Source organism: Sebastes umbrosus, chromosome 8 (assembly GCF_015220745.1).
Source record: "Sebastes umbrosus isolate fSebUmb1 chromosome 8, fSebUmb1.pri, whole genome shotgun sequence".
NCBI classification, from domain to species: Eukaryota; Metazoa; Chordata; class Actinopteri; order Perciformes; family Sebastidae; genus Sebastes; species Sebastes umbrosus.
This window is the reverse complement of record NC_051276.1, coordinates 16,139,974-16,158,630: the sequence shown is the minus strand read 5'-3', so window position 1 is coordinate 16,158,630 and position 18,657 is coordinate 16,139,974. Positions and strand designations below refer to the sequence as shown.

The 18,657-nt window shown below is 42.3% G+C and overlaps 3 protein-coding genes across 7 annotated transcripts in view; 1 reads left to right on the top strand and 2 right to left on the bottom strand.

The window, feature by feature from the left end:
- Positions 1–394: 394 nt before the first annotated feature.
- On the bottom strand, positions 395–8,128 carry unga (uracil DNA glycosylase a). 2 transcript variants are annotated; one of them, XM_037778026.1, is made up of 7 exons: positions 7,989–8,128; positions 6,873–7,073; positions 6,692–6,787; positions 4,833–4,930; positions 4,634–4,722; positions 849–1,027; positions 395–770 (listed from the first exon to the last, which is right to left on the bottom strand). In XM_037778026.1, exons 1-7 carry the CDS (start codon positions 8,085–8,087, stop codon positions 630–632), a joined length of 903 nt encoding a protein of 300 aa, XP_037633954.1. In that variant the 5' UTR covers positions 8,088–8,128; the 3' UTR covers positions 395–629. The 2 variants fall into 2 exon arrangements, with proteins under 2 accessions (XP_037633954.1, XP_037633953.1); XM_037778025.1 differs by lacking the exon at positions 7,989–8,128 and having other exon boundaries at positions 6,873–7,248.
- Positions 6,978–10,629, top strand: alkbh2 (alkB homolog 2, alpha-ketoglutarate dependent dioxygenase). 3 transcript variants are annotated; one of them, XM_037778029.1, is made up of 4 exons: positions 6,978–7,111; positions 9,234–9,540; positions 9,622–9,820; positions 9,902–10,629. In XM_037778029.1, exons 2-4 carry the CDS (start codon positions 9,294–9,296, stop codon positions 10,209–10,211), a joined length of 756 nt encoding a protein of 251 aa, XP_037633957.1. In that variant the 5' UTR covers positions 6,978–7,111; positions 9,234–9,293; the 3' UTR covers positions 10,212–10,629. The 3 variants fall into 3 exon arrangements, with proteins under 3 accessions (XP_037633957.1, XP_037633955.1, XP_037633956.1); XM_037778027.1 differs by lacking the exon at positions 6,978–7,111 and adding an exon at positions 7,731–7,901; XM_037778028.1 differs by lacking the exon at positions 6,978–7,111 and adding an exon at positions 8,192–8,323.
- A 998-nt stretch (positions 10,630–11,627) lies between these two features.
- usp30 (ubiquitin specific peptidase 30) overlaps positions 11,628–18,657 on the bottom strand; it is a 7,256-nt gene continuing 226 nt past the window's right edge. Inside the window, exons 1-13 of one of the 2 annotated variants that reach the window (XM_037778023.1) lie at positions 18,440–18,651; positions 16,545–16,654; positions 16,280–16,453; positions 16,083–16,186; positions 15,875–15,973; positions 15,565–15,610; positions 15,385–15,479; positions 15,231–15,290; positions 15,033–15,119; positions 14,739–14,819; positions 13,597–13,819; positions 13,399–13,510; positions 11,628–13,292 (exon numbers count right to left, since the gene is read on the bottom strand). In XM_037778023.1, the coding sequence (XP_037633951.1) occupies positions 13,040–13,292; positions 13,399–13,510; positions 13,597–13,819; positions 14,739–14,819; positions 15,033–15,119; positions 15,231–15,290; positions 15,385–15,479; positions 15,565–15,610; positions 15,875–15,973; positions 16,083–16,186; positions 16,280–16,453; positions 16,545–16,647 (1,437 nt within the window). In that variant the 5' untranslated portion in view covers positions 16,648–16,654; positions 18,440–18,651 and the 3' untranslated portion in view covers positions 11,628–13,039. Of the gene's footprint in view, positions 13,293–13,398; positions 13,511–13,596; positions 13,820–14,738; positions 14,820–15,032; positions 15,120–15,230; positions 15,291–15,384; positions 15,480–15,564; positions 15,611–15,874; positions 15,974–16,082; positions 16,187–16,279; positions 16,454–16,544; positions 16,655–18,439; positions 18,652–18,657 lie in introns of those variants that run through there. The other variant, XM_037778022.1, reaches the window with a different exon arrangement.

Sequence of the window (18,657 nt, the reverse complement as noted above, 5' to 3'; positions counted from 1 at the left end):
TATATATATGTATCTATATAGATACATATATATATATATGAATCTATATATCTATATATATATAGATACATATATGTATTATTTTATATATATATATATGTGTACATATATATATATGTATTTATATATATGTGTATATATATATATACATTTATTATTTATCATAACTTATTTATAATTAGTTTATTACCAATATATATATATATATATATATACACACAGTATATATATATATATATATATATATATACACACACAGTATATATATATATATATTGTATTATTTTATACAGTATATATATATAAATATATATATATACATAAATATACATAACTGTGTATATTTTAGATTAGACTGCACTGAGCAAATTTAAAGACATTAATAGACAACATCCGCATTTTGAAACCACTTTAATAGAACCAACTTTTCAATAGAAAAGTAAGAAACACAAACATATTTACAATGTTGAAACAAAAATTTGAGAAAAAGGCATTTCCGAAAATTCAGTGTATCAACATGAACTCTTTCATAAAGAAATCTCTGCACAAACTGTTTGCGAAAACAGGAAACTGTGAAAGCTTATAGGTGGGTTTTGGTATGTAGTTAACCAACATTCAGGAATAACATCTTAAAGTGCCTTCCAGTCAACGGGAGTCTTTCCGGATTTCTGTAGCAGCTCGTTGGCCTTTGAGAAATGCTTGCATCCAAAAAATCCTCGATGAGCAGACAAGGGAGAAGGATGCACAGCCTGCAGGACGTGGTGGCGGTTCTACAAACAGAGAGAACATAAACTTAGAAGCATGAACGTAATAAAAACCTTTGGTTTCGTTTTACAATGCAGACTGACCCTGTTAATAGCAGCTCCCTTCTTCTGAGCATACGATCCCCACAGCATGAAGACGAGGCCTTCCAGGTTGTTGCTGAGCCACTGCACCACAGCGTCAGTGAAGGTCTCCCAGCCTTTGTCTTTGTGGGAGTTGGCCTGGTGCGCTCGGACGGTCAACACAGCGTTGAGCAACAATACACCTGATGAGCGAGATCACAGATGGACAAGACTGTTAAATCGGACAAGGCGATCTGCTCTTGAATATTACTTTGCTGGGAGGATAGGGTAATCACCGTGGGACTTCAGTAAAAATGCTCTGGAGATGGATTTGTCTTCAGTGGACTTTATTATAAACTTCACGCACTGTGCACATATACACTTCAGACATGAAGTATAGTGTCCTTTTGGGTGTGTGTGTGGTTTTCTCAATGGACGCACACAGGCTCTCACTGTCCAAAATGTCCAAACTGTGCTGTACTAATTATGTAGCTCAACTACTGTAACAGCTCACTTGACACGCAACTCTCTGGAGCAACAGAAAAAGGAGACGATTTACCTCTGCTACGGAGGATTGATTGACAGGCTACTCAGCCAATAGAAATGCGCCGTAGGCGGGACTTAGCAAAAATATAGGTAATGATATAAACCAAGGCATAGATATTCAAACAACATAAACTGAGGTAGATAATACATGAAAGGATATTAAATCTTCTTTACAGCCGCCCCCAAATATGGCGGCCCATATTTGCAATCAAGGAGAAGATTCACTTAGTCAATGTCATCGTCTGGAATGCAAGGGAGCTTGATAAGGCGTGCGACCGGCCTCATATACGTCTTGCCGTTAATCTTGACCTCAGCTGCACGTACTCGTCCATCTGCTCCTGGGAGGACCTTGCTCACTCGTCCAACTGGCCAAGACGCCCTCGGCAGTTGTGGGTCAACGACCATGACCACTGTGTCTGACTGGAGGTTCTCTGAGTCGTTCCACCACTTGGAGCGGGTCTGTAATGTAGGCAAGTAATGCCTCACAAAGTGTCTCCAGAACTGGTCAGCCAGGACTTGGCAGTGTCTCCATCTACGGCGACTTAGAAGTTCCGACTCCTGGTAGACGGCTTGGGGCATTGCCAGGTCGAGCCGCCCCATGAGGAGCAAGTTTGGCGTGATGGGTTCTGGGTCTGCCACATCTGTAGATACGTACCCCAACGGTTTTGAGTTTAAGACTCCTTCCACTTCAATGAGGACAGTGTTAAGCACTTCCTCGGTGACAATCTGTGCCTTCACAGTGGCATTTAGGGCGGTCTTGATGGATCTTATCTCCCGTTCCCAAGTCCCCCCGAAATGAGGGGCACTTGGCGGGTTGAATGCGAACCTGATTTGACTTTTCGCCAGCTGTGCTTGAAGGTCAGGGTGCAGAGCTCTGAACGCCTCTTGTAGTTCTCAATCTCCGCCTTTAAAATTTGTCCCCTGGTCGGACAGAAGCTCTGCAGGCTTTCCTCTCCGTGCGATAAATCTCCGCAGTGCCATAAGAAAGGAATCAGAATCGAGGCTGGGCAGGAGTTCTATGTGGACTGCTCTAGTCGTCATGCACTTAAACAGGACTCCCCACCGTTTCTCATTCCGTCTGCCCACTTTAACTTGGAGAGGCCCAAAGCAGTCCACTCCAGTGGAGGTGAATGCTGGCTGGTAGAGACGCAGACGGGATTTGGGCAAGTCAGACATTTTTGGAATGGAAGGTTTGGCCCTCCATCTCTGGCAATCTACACAGGTACGCTGCTGTCTTTTGACGGCCTCTCGCCCTCGAAGAATCCAGTATCTACACCGAATCTCGGCAAACAGTCGTTCTGATCCGGGATGTCGTAAGTCATGGTCAGTGTCCTGAATGATCAATTTTGTCGCTGGGTGAGCTGGGTCCAAGACCAGCTTGGTCTAGCATGCCTACCAGAGCTCTGATGTGCAAGGCAAACTTCTTAAAGGTTGCTGTATCACCACTGCGGATAGTGGGCCCGTCCATCATGTCTGCAATGCGCTGCAAAGCCAGCTGGTGTGGTTGTCCGTAGTGGCAGGTGAGGGAGGCCATGGTGTCACTGTATGGATGGCGGGAGTTGCTGTAGGAGTCTGCTATTAACAGGGCCTCTTCAAACTTCAAATGGTCTAGGAGCACCTGATATTGAAATCTCTCTGTTGCGTCTTCAGGTAGAATGTTCTCCAGACTGATCTTGAGTCTTGCAAACTCCCTTGGATCCTCCTTGGTGAACTTTGGTATAGAGGGTTTCGGTCCTCGGTAGGTCCTCTCCTGCCGAGGGGGTGAGGGGGAGTGGCGAGACTGAGTGGTGGTCTGCTTTGGTGATGAGCACTCCCGGCGGCCGGGTCGGTTGGAGTGTTGTGCGTAATCCTGTTCCTCTCTGTTCCTCCTTGGCTCGTCTGATGCTTGAGAACCACTGTCTGAGTCCCAGTAGTCAGGGCTTGGGAGCGGCTTCTCTCCTAGTCTGCGAATACGGGCTGTTAGGTCACTCACCAGGTCCATCGGTGGTGGTTGGGTTGATAATTGATCCTCATCCACGACTGGTGGCGGTGGTAGTGGCCAATACTCCTCATCATCTCTGTTTGGAGGTCGAAGGGCATGGCCAGTATTGACTGCTGGCACAAGCAGACTGTTTGGCTGAGGTGGCTGCTCAGGTTGTGAGAGGGACCAGACCCGTGGTGGCGGAACCGGCTGAGGAGGGTGTGGAGAAGGTAGAGGAGGGCTAGCTTTTATTTGACGTTTCATGTCCAGCATGGTTATCTGCAAACGTTGATTCTCTTCTTGAAGCTGCCTAATAGCTCTTAGCACTTCAGGTGAAGCAGCTGTAGCTGGATGGTGGAACGACATTGGCATGCCATAGGCATCCTCAGTTGTGCTCATCCATGCAGGACTCGGAGTAGCTTCGGCACCGCGAGCATACTGGTTACTCGGCTCATCCGTCGTGGTGCTCCATGGGCTGTACCTCTGCCAATGAGTGAGGGGCGTCATCTCGGCGCAACCCTCTCTGGTGAGTAGTGGCTGTTCTACTGCTTGATGGTGCACAGTGCGACTTAAGTTAGGTGGCGGCGGTTGCCTCAGACCATGGAGGGTGACATCATAATCATCCAGGTAGGCTGGAGGACGTACCTGACGCTTGGGCCGCACATCTGTGTACCGTTGTGAAGACATCTTCATTCCACGGAAACCACCACTATCCGGCTCGAAGGACCATATGTTAAATCGGACAAGGCGATCTGCTCTTGAATATTACTTTGCTGGGAGGATAGGGTAATCACCGTGGGACATCAGTAAAAATGCTCTGGAGATGGATTTGTCTTCAGTGGACTTTATTATAAACTTCACGCACTGTGCACATATACACTTCAGACATGAAGTATAGTGTCCTTTTGGGTGTGTGTGTGGTTTTCTCAATGGACGCACACAGGCTCTCACTGTCCAAAATGTCCAAACTGTGCCGTACTAATTATGTAGCTCAACTACTGTAACAGCTCACTTGACACGCAACTCTCTGGAGCAACAGAAAAAGGAGACGATTTACCTCTGCTACGGAGGACTGATTGACAGGCTACTCAGCCAATAGAAATGCGCCGTAGGCGGGACTTAGCAAAAATATAGGTAATGATATAAACCAAGGCATAGATATTCAAGCAACATAAACTGAGGTAGATAATACATGAAAGGATATTAAATCTTCTTTACAAAGACGGCAGCTCAGTCAATGACCAACAGCTCCCTTGTTGTGCAACTGTGCTTAAACATTCAACAATCTGCATTTTAAAAATACCTTGTGTGGACCATCCAGTCAGATCTCCGTGTCCAGGGTGCTGAAAGCCTTCAATGTCCGACAGCAGTTCTTTGTACATGTTCTCCAAACTAATAATGAAAAGGATCAAAGGTGAGATAAATATGTCAAAGGACAGCAGCACACTATCTGATTTAAAGCTTGACTAGTTCAAAGGCACAGATACTGAAGAGGTTTTAACCTGGGTGGAGGACGCACTGGTCTTTTGACACTGAAGCACAATCCATGGGCCTGGTTAGGACCATGATATGGATCCTGGCCCAGAATCACCACTTTGACCTGGAATCAGAGACAGATCTAAAGTGATGCAAAATTCTGTGCCACTAACCCTAAAGTTGCATAGAGCTTTAGATATATATGTAGCACACACACAATCTGATTTTCCATTTTCGGTAGCACATTAATTTTCCATGTGTTGTCCTCAGCGCCTGCTGGGTTGTGTAGGCGGCTTGTTGTCTGTTTAGCACGTGTGAGGCGCTAAAACATGTTTGTCAACGTATGTCAAAATAACTATGAAACAAGACACAATACTGCTTTATTACTCTGCTTTGTTGAATACTCAATACTCTGATCAATTACTTCATATTACTTAATTAATTTACTGAAGCAATAAAATCATTTTTAAATCAATATTTTGTATCAAATTATTGATCTCTTTAGTAAGTAGCGGTGTAATAAGTGGGATATTGTACAGCAAGCCAGTCATAATTGCGAAATAAACCCCTTCAGGGTGATTCAAGACCGGCAGAGTCCTGCTCACCCTGTCGGAGTTCATTTCGCAATAATGAGAGAAGAAGGGAAAGCATGTCTCACAATTTTCTACAACTTAAAGGGACTGTTTGTAACTTCTTACATGAATAAATCACCTGCGTCGGTGTCCCATACGCGCTTGCATATGCACGCTCACGTGTGGCTACGCTGTTCAAACAAGACTCCAACACAAACTACAGGGAAGCACCAAAACTGCAAAGTTATATCTAGTGAAGCCCGTTTTGCAAAACAGTGTTGGCCGCGGTCAGAGGACACGGGGGAGACCATAGCTTTGGTCTCCAGGGCCGGAGTCTCTGCTCCTCTGCCTGCCTGCTTGCTTTCACTCAGCTCGCTCCACCTCATGTGTATGCGCGATCACTACACACTGCAGAAGAGTTAGTAGCTCTGAGAATATCTAGTGAATGTACAGTGGGCGTTTGTGCAGAAATAACTGCTGCAGCTCCTCCAGACAAACAAGGTTTTCCGTGTCTTGTGAAGTGACGGGGCTCCTCAGCGAGAAACGTTATCGTCTCCGACCGGGTGCCGGTGTCTCCCTCCGGCCGCGGTCGGGAGGCTGAAGCAGGAAAAGCCAACACTAGGATCAGCAGTGATTCATGTAGAGACCTTCATCTGATCAGCTAACATTACTGCCAAGCAGGTTAAATATAGAGTGATATTGTGGTTTTAGCTGACGTGTGTCACCTCACTGTTTTGAGCGATGCTCGTTCATGTCTATTTAGAGCGAGCACAAGCGCGAGTCCGACACCGACTTTCGTTGACTTAACGACCAAAGGTGTCGCTGTTAACAAGCATTTCTGATTCTTACAAACAGTCCCTCTAACTGAGACAAAACAGAAATTATTTTTATTAGCCCTTATACTGCCATGCACACTAACATTCTTAAGTTTATGTTTAATCCCAAAATAGCTTTAAGGACTAGTGTCCTCACTACAAGTAACCTCAGGTATTCAGAGCAGGTTTTTCTGGCTCGTCAATGCTGAAAACTACAGTTGATTGTGCGGAACTTTTTTTATTGTCTCAGAAAAGATAAATCTGTGCCAATCTTTAAAATGCATCTTAAAATGCACTTCTTGATTTTATAACTTGAGGTTTGTACACATGAATGCACCTTGATGTTATATAATGTCTTCTGTCTCTTTAAATTATTCTCTTTATTCCATAAAGCACTTCGCAACCTCTGTTTTGAATAGTTCTGTTTATTTCAATATTAAATGCTTTATACTTTGGTGTCAGACACAGTGGCACAGGTCACAGGTGTCATAAACTTACATCTCGGATGGCACAGGTCTGAGTCCAGGTGAAGACTTGTTCAGCAGGTGGGTACACCGTGTGGCGGTTCCTCTCTTCAGACACAAAACTCATCAACTGTGGCAGAGATATATGAAGTTATTGAAACTGTTCAAAAAACAATAGATTCATGTGCAATAATATGTGACTTCACTTCTCTCACTTGTTTAAAATATGGCTTCCCAAACTCTCCCGACAGTCCCTCCCTCCAGCTGTCCCCAAAGCCTGGAGGTGTCTGAGCGGAGGACAGCCTCTCCAGCGCGGCTCTCTTGTTGCGGGCCATCCTGTCGAGCTGCTGCGGGGAGAGAGGAGCAGGACGTGGGCTGCACGGCTCTGGCTCCACCGCCGAGGACTTCTGCTTCTTCTGCAAGATTTTAGTGTATTTTGCAAAACACAAAGCGGGTGAGAAGAAGCATGCAGCTGCAGGCGAGACTGGCTTTAAAAACCGTCGACAGTGCAGTATAGACATTTCTGTGGTAGCTGTGTGCAACATTTTTAAACAAACAAGAACACAGCGGTGCTCGTGAACGCAGCTTAGGTTATGCTGAACGACAAACTAGTGATGGGATTTCCGGCTCTTTTTAGTGAGCCAGATCATTTGGCTCAGCTCACCAAGAAGAGCCGGCTCTTTCGGCTCCCAAACGACTCTTCGTTTTACCACTTCTGCCTTTTATAATTCAGCCAAATTTAGCGCTGTTTTGACCTATGATTGTGCACATATATCACTTAAATTATTCAACATATTTATACTAAACCTTATAATTTCCAGTATACCATCATTTTACATGTTGCTTCATTTCAGACTGTCACTCATCTTGTCTGCTATTTGCGCAACACACTCCTCTCTTTCTCTCCTCCTCTCCCTCCTGCTCTGTACCTGTAGACCGTCAGCGAGCCGCGTACCCCCGCCCCTCCCTGCTTGATCGTATGATCCTTGTCTGTCATCACCTGATTGGTCGCACGGACGTCATTAACACAACATGCAATCACAGTCAGTGCATGGAGTGCCCGTGGCGCGGAGAAGATCATCCTATCATTCTGCCTTGAATTAATAAAAGAAAAAAAAAAAACGGCTCTCTGGCGGGAGCCGGCTCTTATCGTTCACTTAAAAGAGCCGGCTCAAAGAACCGGCTCGTTCGCGACAAACACATCACTACGACAAATCCCTCTGAAAACGTCCCACAAGTGCACTGTAAGTGATGTTTAAATATTAATAATATGCTTTAACATTAAAAGCTAAACATTTGGGTAAAGTTAGCTGACAGACTGAAGAACTCACCGGGTCTTTATCATCCTCCTCGGCTTCTTTTATCTCCTCAGAAACTCTCTTTTTAGAGACAGGAGAAAAAAATGAGTTAATAGTTTTTTGTCCGATCATTTTCTTGAGAAACACCTTGGCGGTAAACTTTCCGTAAACGAATTGACTTGATTTACTAGCTAATGTAAGATTAAAACCGCGTTGTGCTCCTAGGAAACCACAAACTCTCACACACGCTGTCTGGGATTGAAGTATTCCCGCTAAAATAAAGTGACGACACAGATTTATGATAATGAGCTGAGCGCTGTTCAAGACAAACGGCTGCCAGGTGTTCTCTACAGTTTGTTTTCTGGAAGGTAAAACACATAGCATTCATCTGAGAGAAATATACCTTTTCTCAACTGTTTTTCGTTATGTTATATTATGATATACTGTTATATATTGATATATTGTTACACAGCACCAGAATGTTTGATATATTGTTACATATATTGTTATATATTGATACATATGTGATATATTTGGTATATTGTTACATATATGATATATTGTTACATATATTGTTATATATTGATACATATGTGATATATTGTTACATATATGATATGTTTGGTATATTGTTACATATATGATATATTGTTACATATATTGTTATATATTGATACATATGTGATATATTGTTACATATATGATATGTTTGGTATATTGTTACATATATGATATATTGTTACATATATTGTTATATATTGATACATATGTGATATATTGTTACATATATGATATGTTTGGTATATTGTTACATATATGATATATTGTTACATATTCAATTATGGTCGTTATGATGTAATATTATTGTATAAATGCAAAATTTCAAGATATTCGCTGTTTTATACACCGTTTTGTAGAGCTAAAAAAAAATTTGGTCGATTATTGATGTGATGATTTGCTGCTTTTCTTTGTCTTATATGACAGTAAATTGAATATTTGTTTTAATTTTTAACTGTTTTAATATATGTCTCTGAATTGTGTTGGGTATTTTCCACTGTTTTCTAACATATAGACAAAACTAGTTGTGGAAATAGTTTAACAGATTAATTCATAAATAAAATAATTGTTAGTTGCAGCCCTGCCTTTTATTTAATGAATCAAATATGGGGAGAAATGTGGTATAATAAATCAATCCACTCAATGCAGACCCACCCTAAAGATGCTTTATTCCACATTTAATTACACAATTAATGTTTCATTCTTCTTTCCATCATCCAGGTCTTTAAAAAAATCCTAAAATTGAGCTCCCCAGAGTGCCACAGACAGCAGGTCACAGCAATGGAGAAGTTTGTGAATAAACGCTCCTGCATTAATGATGCCAGAAGTCCACAGAAGAAGATCAAACTGGAGAGTGATGATGAGAGGATGAAGCAGGAGGAGGATGAGGAAGACGAGTTCTCTCATCCTGTTCCCTGGCAGAAAATAGAGGCAGAGGGACTAGACTGTGATTATGCTCAGCTGTTCTCCAAAAAGGAAGCAGACCACCTTCTTAATAAGCTGGAGGAGGAGGTGGTGTACGCAACAGGTACAACATCAAACCTTTTTCTGTTAAGTTATGACCAGGCGTTGCAGTGTCATTGAATGATCGTGGCTGTTTTTGTTCCAGGGGAAGAATCAAAAGTCCACGTGTTTGGAAAGATGCACAATATACCGAGAAAGCGGGCCGCATGTGGAGATGCAGGTCTAACCTACACTTATTCTGGAGTGAAACATTTAGCCTGCCCCTGGACTCCAACTTTGGAATATATTCGGGATGCTGTCACAAAAACAACTGGACAAACATTTAACTTTGTTCTGGTCAACAGGTGAGACAGTCCTGAACACAAGTTGTAAAGGTCACAGTTTGACATTTGTCTCCCTGCTGAACGTGTTCTTCTCTCCACCAGGTACAAAGACGGGCAGGATCACGTGGGTGAGCATCGTGATGACGAGAAGGAGCTGGACCCCCTCTGTCCCATCGCCTCTGTCTCTCTGGGAGCACCGCGAGACTTTATCTTCCGGCACAGAGACGCTCGTGGAAAAGAGAGCCGCCGACAGATTGACCCCGTGAAGCTGGAGCTCGCTCATGGAAGCCTGCTCCTCATGAACTCACCCACCAACACTTTCTGGTACCACAGCCTTCCTGTTCGCAAGAAGGTTTTCCTGCCTCGTATCAACCTCACCTTTAGACGCATCCTACTGGACAGAAAGAAATGAGGTGTGGATTATCACCCGGGCTATTGGGGCCAATGCCCAAGAAGCCTCTGACTATGGACAAGGACAAGCCTCTTGCTGTCCTTGTCACATGGACAAATATCCCAAATGTAAAATGTGTTTGTTTATGCAGCTGAATCTGAGTGACTAAATGACAGCACAAGGTGAAATAAATGAGGACATCAACTAGGACTCTGGAGAATGAGCACTTTTTACAGAAACACTCTTCATGTACTCTGACGGAGCAATGGGGCACTGTAAGTTGATTGCAAATGAACATATTGGAAGGAGAGTTGTGTGCTGTTCCAAAGAAGATACACAAATTTGTTAAAATAAATCTTTTTTTATTATGGTCAATGACCTGCTGACCTATTACAGTCTTGTGATTGCTTACACACTAAAAGTGAATGCTTAGACAAAAGCATCAAAACCTTAACTTTTATAACCATACCTTAAACAAAGGCACCCACAGTGCAAATGCATTTTCTGCTTTGTACTTTTTTTTGCAAATTCTGCAACACACTTCTTGCAAAACCCTACACACTGTTTCTTACATAAGACACACACTTTAAAGAATTAAATCTCTTGCAATCATTGGGAAAACACTTTGCCAAACCATACCTGGAATTGGCAACACACACACACATGAAAACAACCAATCAGTCTGAGCCTCAGCACTACAAATAGATTTCAGGTAAGCTCAACACAGAGGCAGTGACAGCGAGAGGAAGAGGAGGAGGACGAGGAAGAGGACCAGGGTTGACATTGCTGGTGATGTGGCCAGACCTTAACAGAAGACGGGATCCAAAAGCATCCACCATCCCTTACAATACTATTTTATTATTATAGTTATTATTTATTAGTTTACAGTAACATATTGTATTGATTACTGTACTGTTATTCTACTTTTTTGTGTTAATTGAAATGTGAGTAGATGTACCGTTACTAGAACAATCTTTCCCAGAATGAGAAAATTCAAAAGGTATACAAAATACTAAAGACAGCAGTGTTACTGCTTCTGTGAAAGAGTAATTCAAATGGTGAATGTGTGTATCATTTTGTTGCAAAAATGCCATTTTTGAAAAAGGATTGTGAGGTTTTGATTGTGTTTTGATGTAGAAGTGAGATGTTTATCTCCAAGTGTTGTGTGTTTATTTGGCTTAGTAGCCTTTTTCACAGCAGACATTTGGATTCGTCATAGTAGAAGGAGCACTGGTGTTACTTATAACACTAATGATGGCTCCGCTCCAGTGGAGTCCCAGTGAGTGTGACAGTGAGCCAGCATGCAAATCAACCCTGAAGTCAAAGCAGCTAAATGTAATTCATCCATCATTCATTTCATTATGTACAACTGTGCTTTTCTTACTGTGACAAGTCAAAATGTTTTCTGTGAAAAAGGCCTTTTGTGTAAGCAATCGCAAAAAACTGTAATCCGTCCTCGGCTGTTGCCAGTTATCTGTAAATGGTAAACTAAAAGATTATGTTGTCAGCCTTTAGCACTAAGGAGCATTTACCCCTTTAAATTATGCATTGCATTTATTCTTATGAAAAATGTACCTCTTATCTCTATAGAGGAAATAGAGGGGCCGCATGCTTCACCAGAGATTCAGTGTTTTCATTAAGGACGCTTCAAAAAGTGGGTGCTTGATCTTAAGTGTGTCTGCTGGCACACATCACTGTTTTCTCAAGTAGCAAATCATTATTTTGCTCTAAACAAATAAAACTCTACAGTGCATGTTTGTTTGTTTTTAATACCTGAAAACAATCACCTTTACAGATTGCACACAAATACACACAATCTCACATGAATTTACATTAGTGCAAATCGCAAACATTAATGAGGGACTTTTGCACCATGCCATTTCTCAATTTGACTGAGTTGGTTTGGTAGGAGCAGTGGCAGCTGCACAGAATTAAACATATTCAGGATTACTTTACCAAAAACCTGCAGTCACACTGTGTCTTTATTAACTGAGAGCAGATTATTGTTAATAATCTGGTGAACTGAGTCCAAATGGCTCTGATGCATCATAGTGTGTTCACATCAGCTGCAGCACACATGGCTTCATGTGTTAAAAATCTCGAGCTTTAAAGACTACATGGCACTTTAACCTCAACTGCACATCATGACAGTGTAAGGATTATTGGAAACGTAGAAAAAATATCAAATTCAACTGCTTAAATATGTCAATTGAAACATTAATTCCAATAGTTTTACGTTCACTGCTGGGAAAGATTAGGCAAATTAGATTAGACGATAGAGAACCAGAACTATTTGACTTCATAATATGTAACAACTTCTACGTAACATCTCCAGTAATTCCTAATTAGCTACTTCTGTGTCTGTAATGTACAGGCAGTGGACAAAACAACAGGAACAACTACAGCTTCATAAAAATGCCACAGAGTTTAGTCGACTTAATAAGCTTCACACATGAACAATGTATTGCAGGGCTATTACTTTAGAGTGCACTATACTGTCAAGTGTTCCTGTTTTTTTGTCCCATAGAAGCCAAAATGTTGCATGACAGAAATTGTTACACGTGTCAAAGCAAAGTAGTTTACACGATGTCTGACTAAAAATCCTGCAGGTCCATAATCTTTGGGATTGAGAGCCTCCTACTCTGGATCATTCAACGACCTTCAACGTGTTGCTGTGATCCGTGATGCATGACCTCCGCAGTAACTCTAGGATGGCTTTCCTCTCTGGTCTCATTGTCACAAAGTCATAATCCACCTGATGGTAACCGCTTTGTAACTGGCACACACAGCTGCGACAGTTTGACTGGAAAGGCAGAAGTCAGTCAGGCTGTTAGGTTGAGAGCTTCCGGTTACTCCTCTGAGCGCAGAGCGAGGTTCAGTCTTCGGACTCTCTCGTAAAAGAGCATGTAGGCGTTGGAAGACAGCACCTCGTGCTGGCTGGCTTTTCGCACCGAGTCATCTGACACCCAAAGCCACTGGGAGCTGAAAGGTGAGGAAGTGCGGGGTGAGGATGGGCTGCGGCGGTACGTGACGAAATGTCCTGAGTGCATGTCACCGTGGTGAACCAGCACAGCCGTGAGCTGGAAAAGGTACTCTGTAGAACTGGAAGGAAAGACGCTATGATCAGAAAACATATAGATGGGCTCTACCTCAACACTGAACAGCTTGATAGGCATGAGTTCCTTGTGTTGTTGCACCTTGACATTACCTGTAGTCATATGTGAGGCCGAGCTGTGAGGTCACACCAGGAGACTGAAGAAGCAAAGATGAACATGTTCCGTTCGAAAAAGGTTTGTTGTTGTTGTTACGATGCTCCGCTTCTGGAAAACAAAATATTTGACATGTATGATGACAAAAACAAACTGAACGTGAAGCAGAATGATATTACAGAGTTTACACAACATACCAGTGCCATTAGCAGAGGGCTTTTCCGTGGAATCATCTGAGTTTTCTGCCCTTATGGGGCTCGGAGCACATTTGATCCGCTGACTTCTGTGTGTGGAAGCGTTGTGTTTGTAGCGGTCCATCGATAGATACTCTGTGAACTGCACATGCTCCTGTCTTTTGATGGGGGTTCCTTCACTGGACCACGTCAGTCTTTGTAGATGGATGCAGAGGCACTGGGGGAGCTACCAGAGGGAGAAAAACATTAGACAGAGAGAGGACAAACAGTACATAAAGCTTTAGAACATCTGTCATTAAAGGGTAACTTAGGTATTTTTCATCTTAGACCCGGTTTCCCCATGTTTTTGTGTTTAACTAATAGCAACAATTTTCTGAAATTGGTCCATTATTGAGGGAGAGCGCTGTAGACGGCAGCTGCTCACAGGCTGCAATATGATGTTATTGGGGCAAGATGGCACCATCATTTACGTCCACTAAAAGTGCTTGTTTTTGCCATGACAGGCTCTGGTTGTTATTATAACTGTCTGGCATTATGGAAAGAGTCTCGCTCAAGAAGTCTCGTTCTGAAATCTCCCGAGGTGACGTGTTGGCAGAAGACAATAGTGGAATACACTGATCAGCCATAACATTATGACCACTGACAGGTGAAGTGAATAACATTGATTATCTCGTTACCAGGGCACCTGGCAGTGGGTGGGATATATTAGGCAGCGAGTGAACATGTTGTCCTTGAAGTTGATGTGTTGGAAGCAGAAAAAATGGGCAAGTGTAAGGATGTGAGCGACTTTGACAAGGGCCAAATTGTGGGCAGTTTGTTGCGTATGGGGCAGCGTAGCCGCAGACCGGTCAGGGTGCCCTCGCAGCTTGTTTTGTGGCTGCCGGTTACAGCTTTAACCCTCAACTGGACCAGTTAAAAAAATTGTTGTCCCCATTAGTCACTTGGGAAAATAGGGTCCAGGTTTAGTTACCCTTTAAGAAATGAGGGGAAGTTTTGATCTACCTAACATTGTAACTGTTACATTTCTCTCCCTAAATTGGACACAAACAAGCTTTAGCCGTGTACCTATTGTCTAACTAGTGATTAACATCTTAGGCTATTAATTATCAGCTAATAGTGACATGATAAATATAAATGGCAGTTACCTTTCCCAGTTTGAGCTGTTTAACAAATGTTGTCCTCTGGCTTTCCAGAACTTGCCCATTTACTGTGGTCCCTTGTTGAAGCTGAGGTGAAATGATCCCAAACAGAAATGAAACAAAATCAGCAAAATACATCTTTTTAAAGAAACATGCCGGCCATTCTGGTGTAAAATATACCAGTCATATGAATGCAAATGGTTTTGTCACAGTAGTTTCCTGTTTATGTTTTTCTGTGAATTACATATTTAACAATATGATTACCAGAATTTGGCAGGACAGATACAGCAGTGAATGTACCTTGGTGCAGTTTTCACACTCCACTTCTTTGATGGTTTCTGAGGAGATGAAATGCTGAAGACACTGATCCAGAGAGATAGGTCGACCCTGAGGACAAATGCAGATCAAATTAAGACAAACAGAAGAACAAAAAGGTATATCAAGTGGTAATACTATAATAACTTTTAATATTCATGTGTTCCTGACATTTTTGCTTACCCACTGAGGTAAAGGGATGGACAGGGAGAGGCTCTCAAATGAGTCATACCGCACCGGACTCTAAACAAAAGCGAAGCAGAGGTATAAATCACCTTAAAAAAAAAGTACAAAATCATTTGTCACTTCCCTGTCAAAAAAAAACAAACAAACTCACTTGTTGTTCGCAGCGCTTGCATGACATATTGCTTGTTAAACGACCATGAAAAGGATGCTGAGACTTCCAAGGACTTGGTATTGGATGAAGAGGGGCTGTGAAATGAAAAGTGAATACAGATGAAATATATTCCTTTGTGGTTAGATATTCTAGGCTCCATTATTCATTTTTTTTTCTTACCTCGACTTCTGCAGGCCATACTTTTCTCATCTTGATCAGGGAGACTCTGGTATAAAACAAAGACATACACACAGAATAACTGGGAGCGCAGTACCAGATTTGTCATTTTTGACACTTCTACAACACTGGCTACAGTTCACATACTGATATTGACTTAAATTTCAAAGGGTGTTAGAGGGCAAGCGCAAGAACGTCCCTCCAGACTACACATGTGCTCCAAAGTGCTGATCTGAACTGCAGAGGCGTCGGCATGCAGTAGATATTTGTGTGCGGTTCTAGAGATGATGCAAGCAAGTAGATGATGACTTACCTCGAGAGACTCCATGTCAAACAAGTGAGCGACTTTGGGTTGACGGTCACGCTCCTCCTCCAGAGAAGATGTGAGGACATGAAACAGTTCATGTGCATCCTGAGAGGGGATAAACCAGCACAGACAGAAAACTGTCAATAAAACACTGCACCAAACATTATATATAGAAATATCAAAAAAATACCACTTAACAGTATTATTGACTAACCTGCTCTTCAAATGAACTGATGTGCCACCGGTACAGTCTAAGAACATCCAGGAGGCACCCGGCATCAAGTACATCTTCCTCCCCAGGCTCATCACTGGACAGAGCTGTCAGAAACAGACATCATCCTTGTCAACATATGAACGTACACTACAAGTCTACTACATTCTGGTGGTTTATCACACACAGGTTTTATCTACCATTGAGAAGCTGAAGCAGTGTCGTGGACAGCCGGTTGTCTTTGCACGACTGGATCATAGGCGAGCCTGAAAACGTCTCCAGCCACCTGATGAAGGACGGACATGCTGCCAAACCCTGAAGCAAAGAGTTCAGGAAGCAGGTGTTGCCTAAGTTCAACAGACCAGGAACCATACCTGAAAGAAAACACAAGTCATTGTCAGTTACTGCTTAACAACCAGCCCCCTACATATAATCTGTGTGTCACTTTGTCACACTGATTCTTACCTCTCTTTCTCTTCTTTCTCTCTGTAATTGGGCCCCACAAAACGTAAACTCCAGCTGCAATCGCAGCAGCTATCCCACCGATGACACCCCAGTTTTTTATCATCTTGTTTCTGAAAAGACAACATCATGTTAAAGGAAGCACAACAGATGACTTTGGATGGAGAGGAGTAAAAAAGAAACGGCAGGTAAAAACAATAGGCGAGGAAGCAAGGCATGAGGATAACAGATAAATATGCGTAATGTTTTATAGCCTAGATCTTTCATTGAGAAAATTCTTATATATACTTTTATCCATTGGTATAAAAAGTGTTCTTACTAAGATGGTCAAGGTCTGCACCAAAATAACTGATACTCATCCATCCACCCATCCATCAACTATCTGTAACCGCTTATCTTATTTTGGGTCGATCCCAACTGACATTGGACGCAGGCGGGGTACACCCTGGACAGGTCGCCAGACTATTACAGGGCTGACACATAGAGACAGACAACCATTCACACTCTCGCCTAAGGGCAATTTAGAGTCAACAATTAACCTGCATGTCTTTGAACCTACGACGTTCTTGCTGTCAGGCGACAGTGCTAACCACTGCACCGAGTAGTGCACCGAGTAATTTGTATGATAAAAAAATAGCTAAATAAATCAGAGTCTATTCTGTGTGACATCAGACCTTACTTTCAAGTTCAATTTTAGGTTCTCTTTAGCCAAAACCAATATTTTTAAAAACTCTTTCATACCCACTGCCTTCTCTCAACACTGAAAGGTGCTGATGCAACATTATGGTCATATTGGAGGCGGTAGTTGGTTGTGATGTGATATTGAAGTGTATTGTGTTATTCTGAGATTTTGTATCTACCCTCATTGATATAAATACTGTGGACAAAATATCAGACACACATCCCTCAATATAAAGCAATACAATTCAACCGCATAAAACCACAACCCTCCAAAATCACCATCATTTAGGGGCAGGCTGCTGCTCCCCAAGTGCTCCACAGACAGACTCAGGAAATCCTTTGTCCCCCGAGCCATCAAACTGTACAACACCTCTCTAGGGAGGGGGGGACAAAGGAGGACGGTCTGCAGGACAGATAATAATGCACCATACTCATTTTTAACAGTCTCTTCTGCACTATATTCACTTTTTAATAGTTGTGTATCAAAGCTGTTACCCTGAACTATATTCAGTTTTCTTCATCTCCTTGTATTTTTTATATCTGGTATATTTTTTTGTACTTTGCACTACTAACTTTTTTACTGCCTTTTTACTAACATGTTTTGCACTATGGAACTGTGAAGCTGGAAACTTGAATTTCCCTCAGGATCAATAAAGTTACTATATATCTATCTATCTATCTATCTATCTATCTATCTTAAGTTAAGTTAACACCTCTCGAAAACAGTTTCAACAAAAAAACTGACCATTATAACCTTCATGAAAGTATGATTTGCTGCAGGGTTGTTGTATTAGACTGCATTAGCTTCAGTTCAATGAACTTAAAAAACATCCAACTGAGTATATGTTGTGTGTTTGTGGCTGCTGACTGATCAACAGACATAGCAGTGAAGCATGTTGTTGTAAATGCATTTATCATCTATCATGATTACAAACTCTCTCCCCTTAAGACACAGACAAAACAACAGGCAAACTAAAAGCATTAATAGTGTGATCCAATAGCCTTTGATCCGTTTATCTGTGGTCAAACCAGACATGACGCGACAAAGCGTCTCCACATTACCCTCCTCTGCTATTATAGAAAGCTCGACATGTTATTACTGTTGTTAGGTTATTCTACAGCCTCTAGTAACGATGGCAACCAGCCTCACTTCACCAATGTGAAACTACTAATCAGCTAACAGCATTAGCATTCAGCTAGTTTAGCTTTTATCTTACCGACAACAGCGAGGTTAGGCTGCCCTCGACGTACTACATCCATTGATACACATCCACGCTGCTATGTTGAAGTAAAGGTGACATGTCTCATCGCTGCGTGTCTCTGTTCGCAGGTTCGGTAACAGCACCGTTAACCGGACTCAGAGTCCTCCTCTCTGTCTGTCTCTCTGTCTCTCTGTCTGTCTGTCTGCGCAGGCTACTCTTTCAGTCATCTTGAC

Bases quoted from the DNA above. Each gene is read 5' to 3' on its own strand.
- unga (XM_037778025.1), bottom strand. From the start codon at position 7,202: ATGTTGCACACAGCTACCACAGAAATGTCTATACTGCACTGTCGACGG. The intron at 6,788-6,872 runs GTGAGAGAAGTG...TCTCTGCCACAG, and splicing joins GGAAGCCATATTTTAAACAA to TTGATGAGTTTTGTGTCTGA. The intron at 4,931-6,691 runs GTAAGTTTATGA...CTCTGATTCCAG, and splicing joins AGACCTGTGCCATCCGAGAT to GTCAAAGTGGTGATTCTGGG.
- alkbh2 (XM_037778029.1), top strand. From the start codon at position 9,294: ATGGAGAAGTTTGTGAATAAACGCTCCTGCATTAATGATGCCAGAAGT. The intron at 9,541-9,621 runs GTACAACATCAA...TTTTTGTTCCAG, and splicing joins GGAGGTGGTGTACGCAACAG to GGGAAGAATCAAAAGTCCAC. The intron at 9,821-9,901 runs GTGAGACAGTCC...TCTCTCCACCAG, and splicing joins AACTTTGTTCTGGTCAACAG to GTACAAAGACGGGCAGGATC.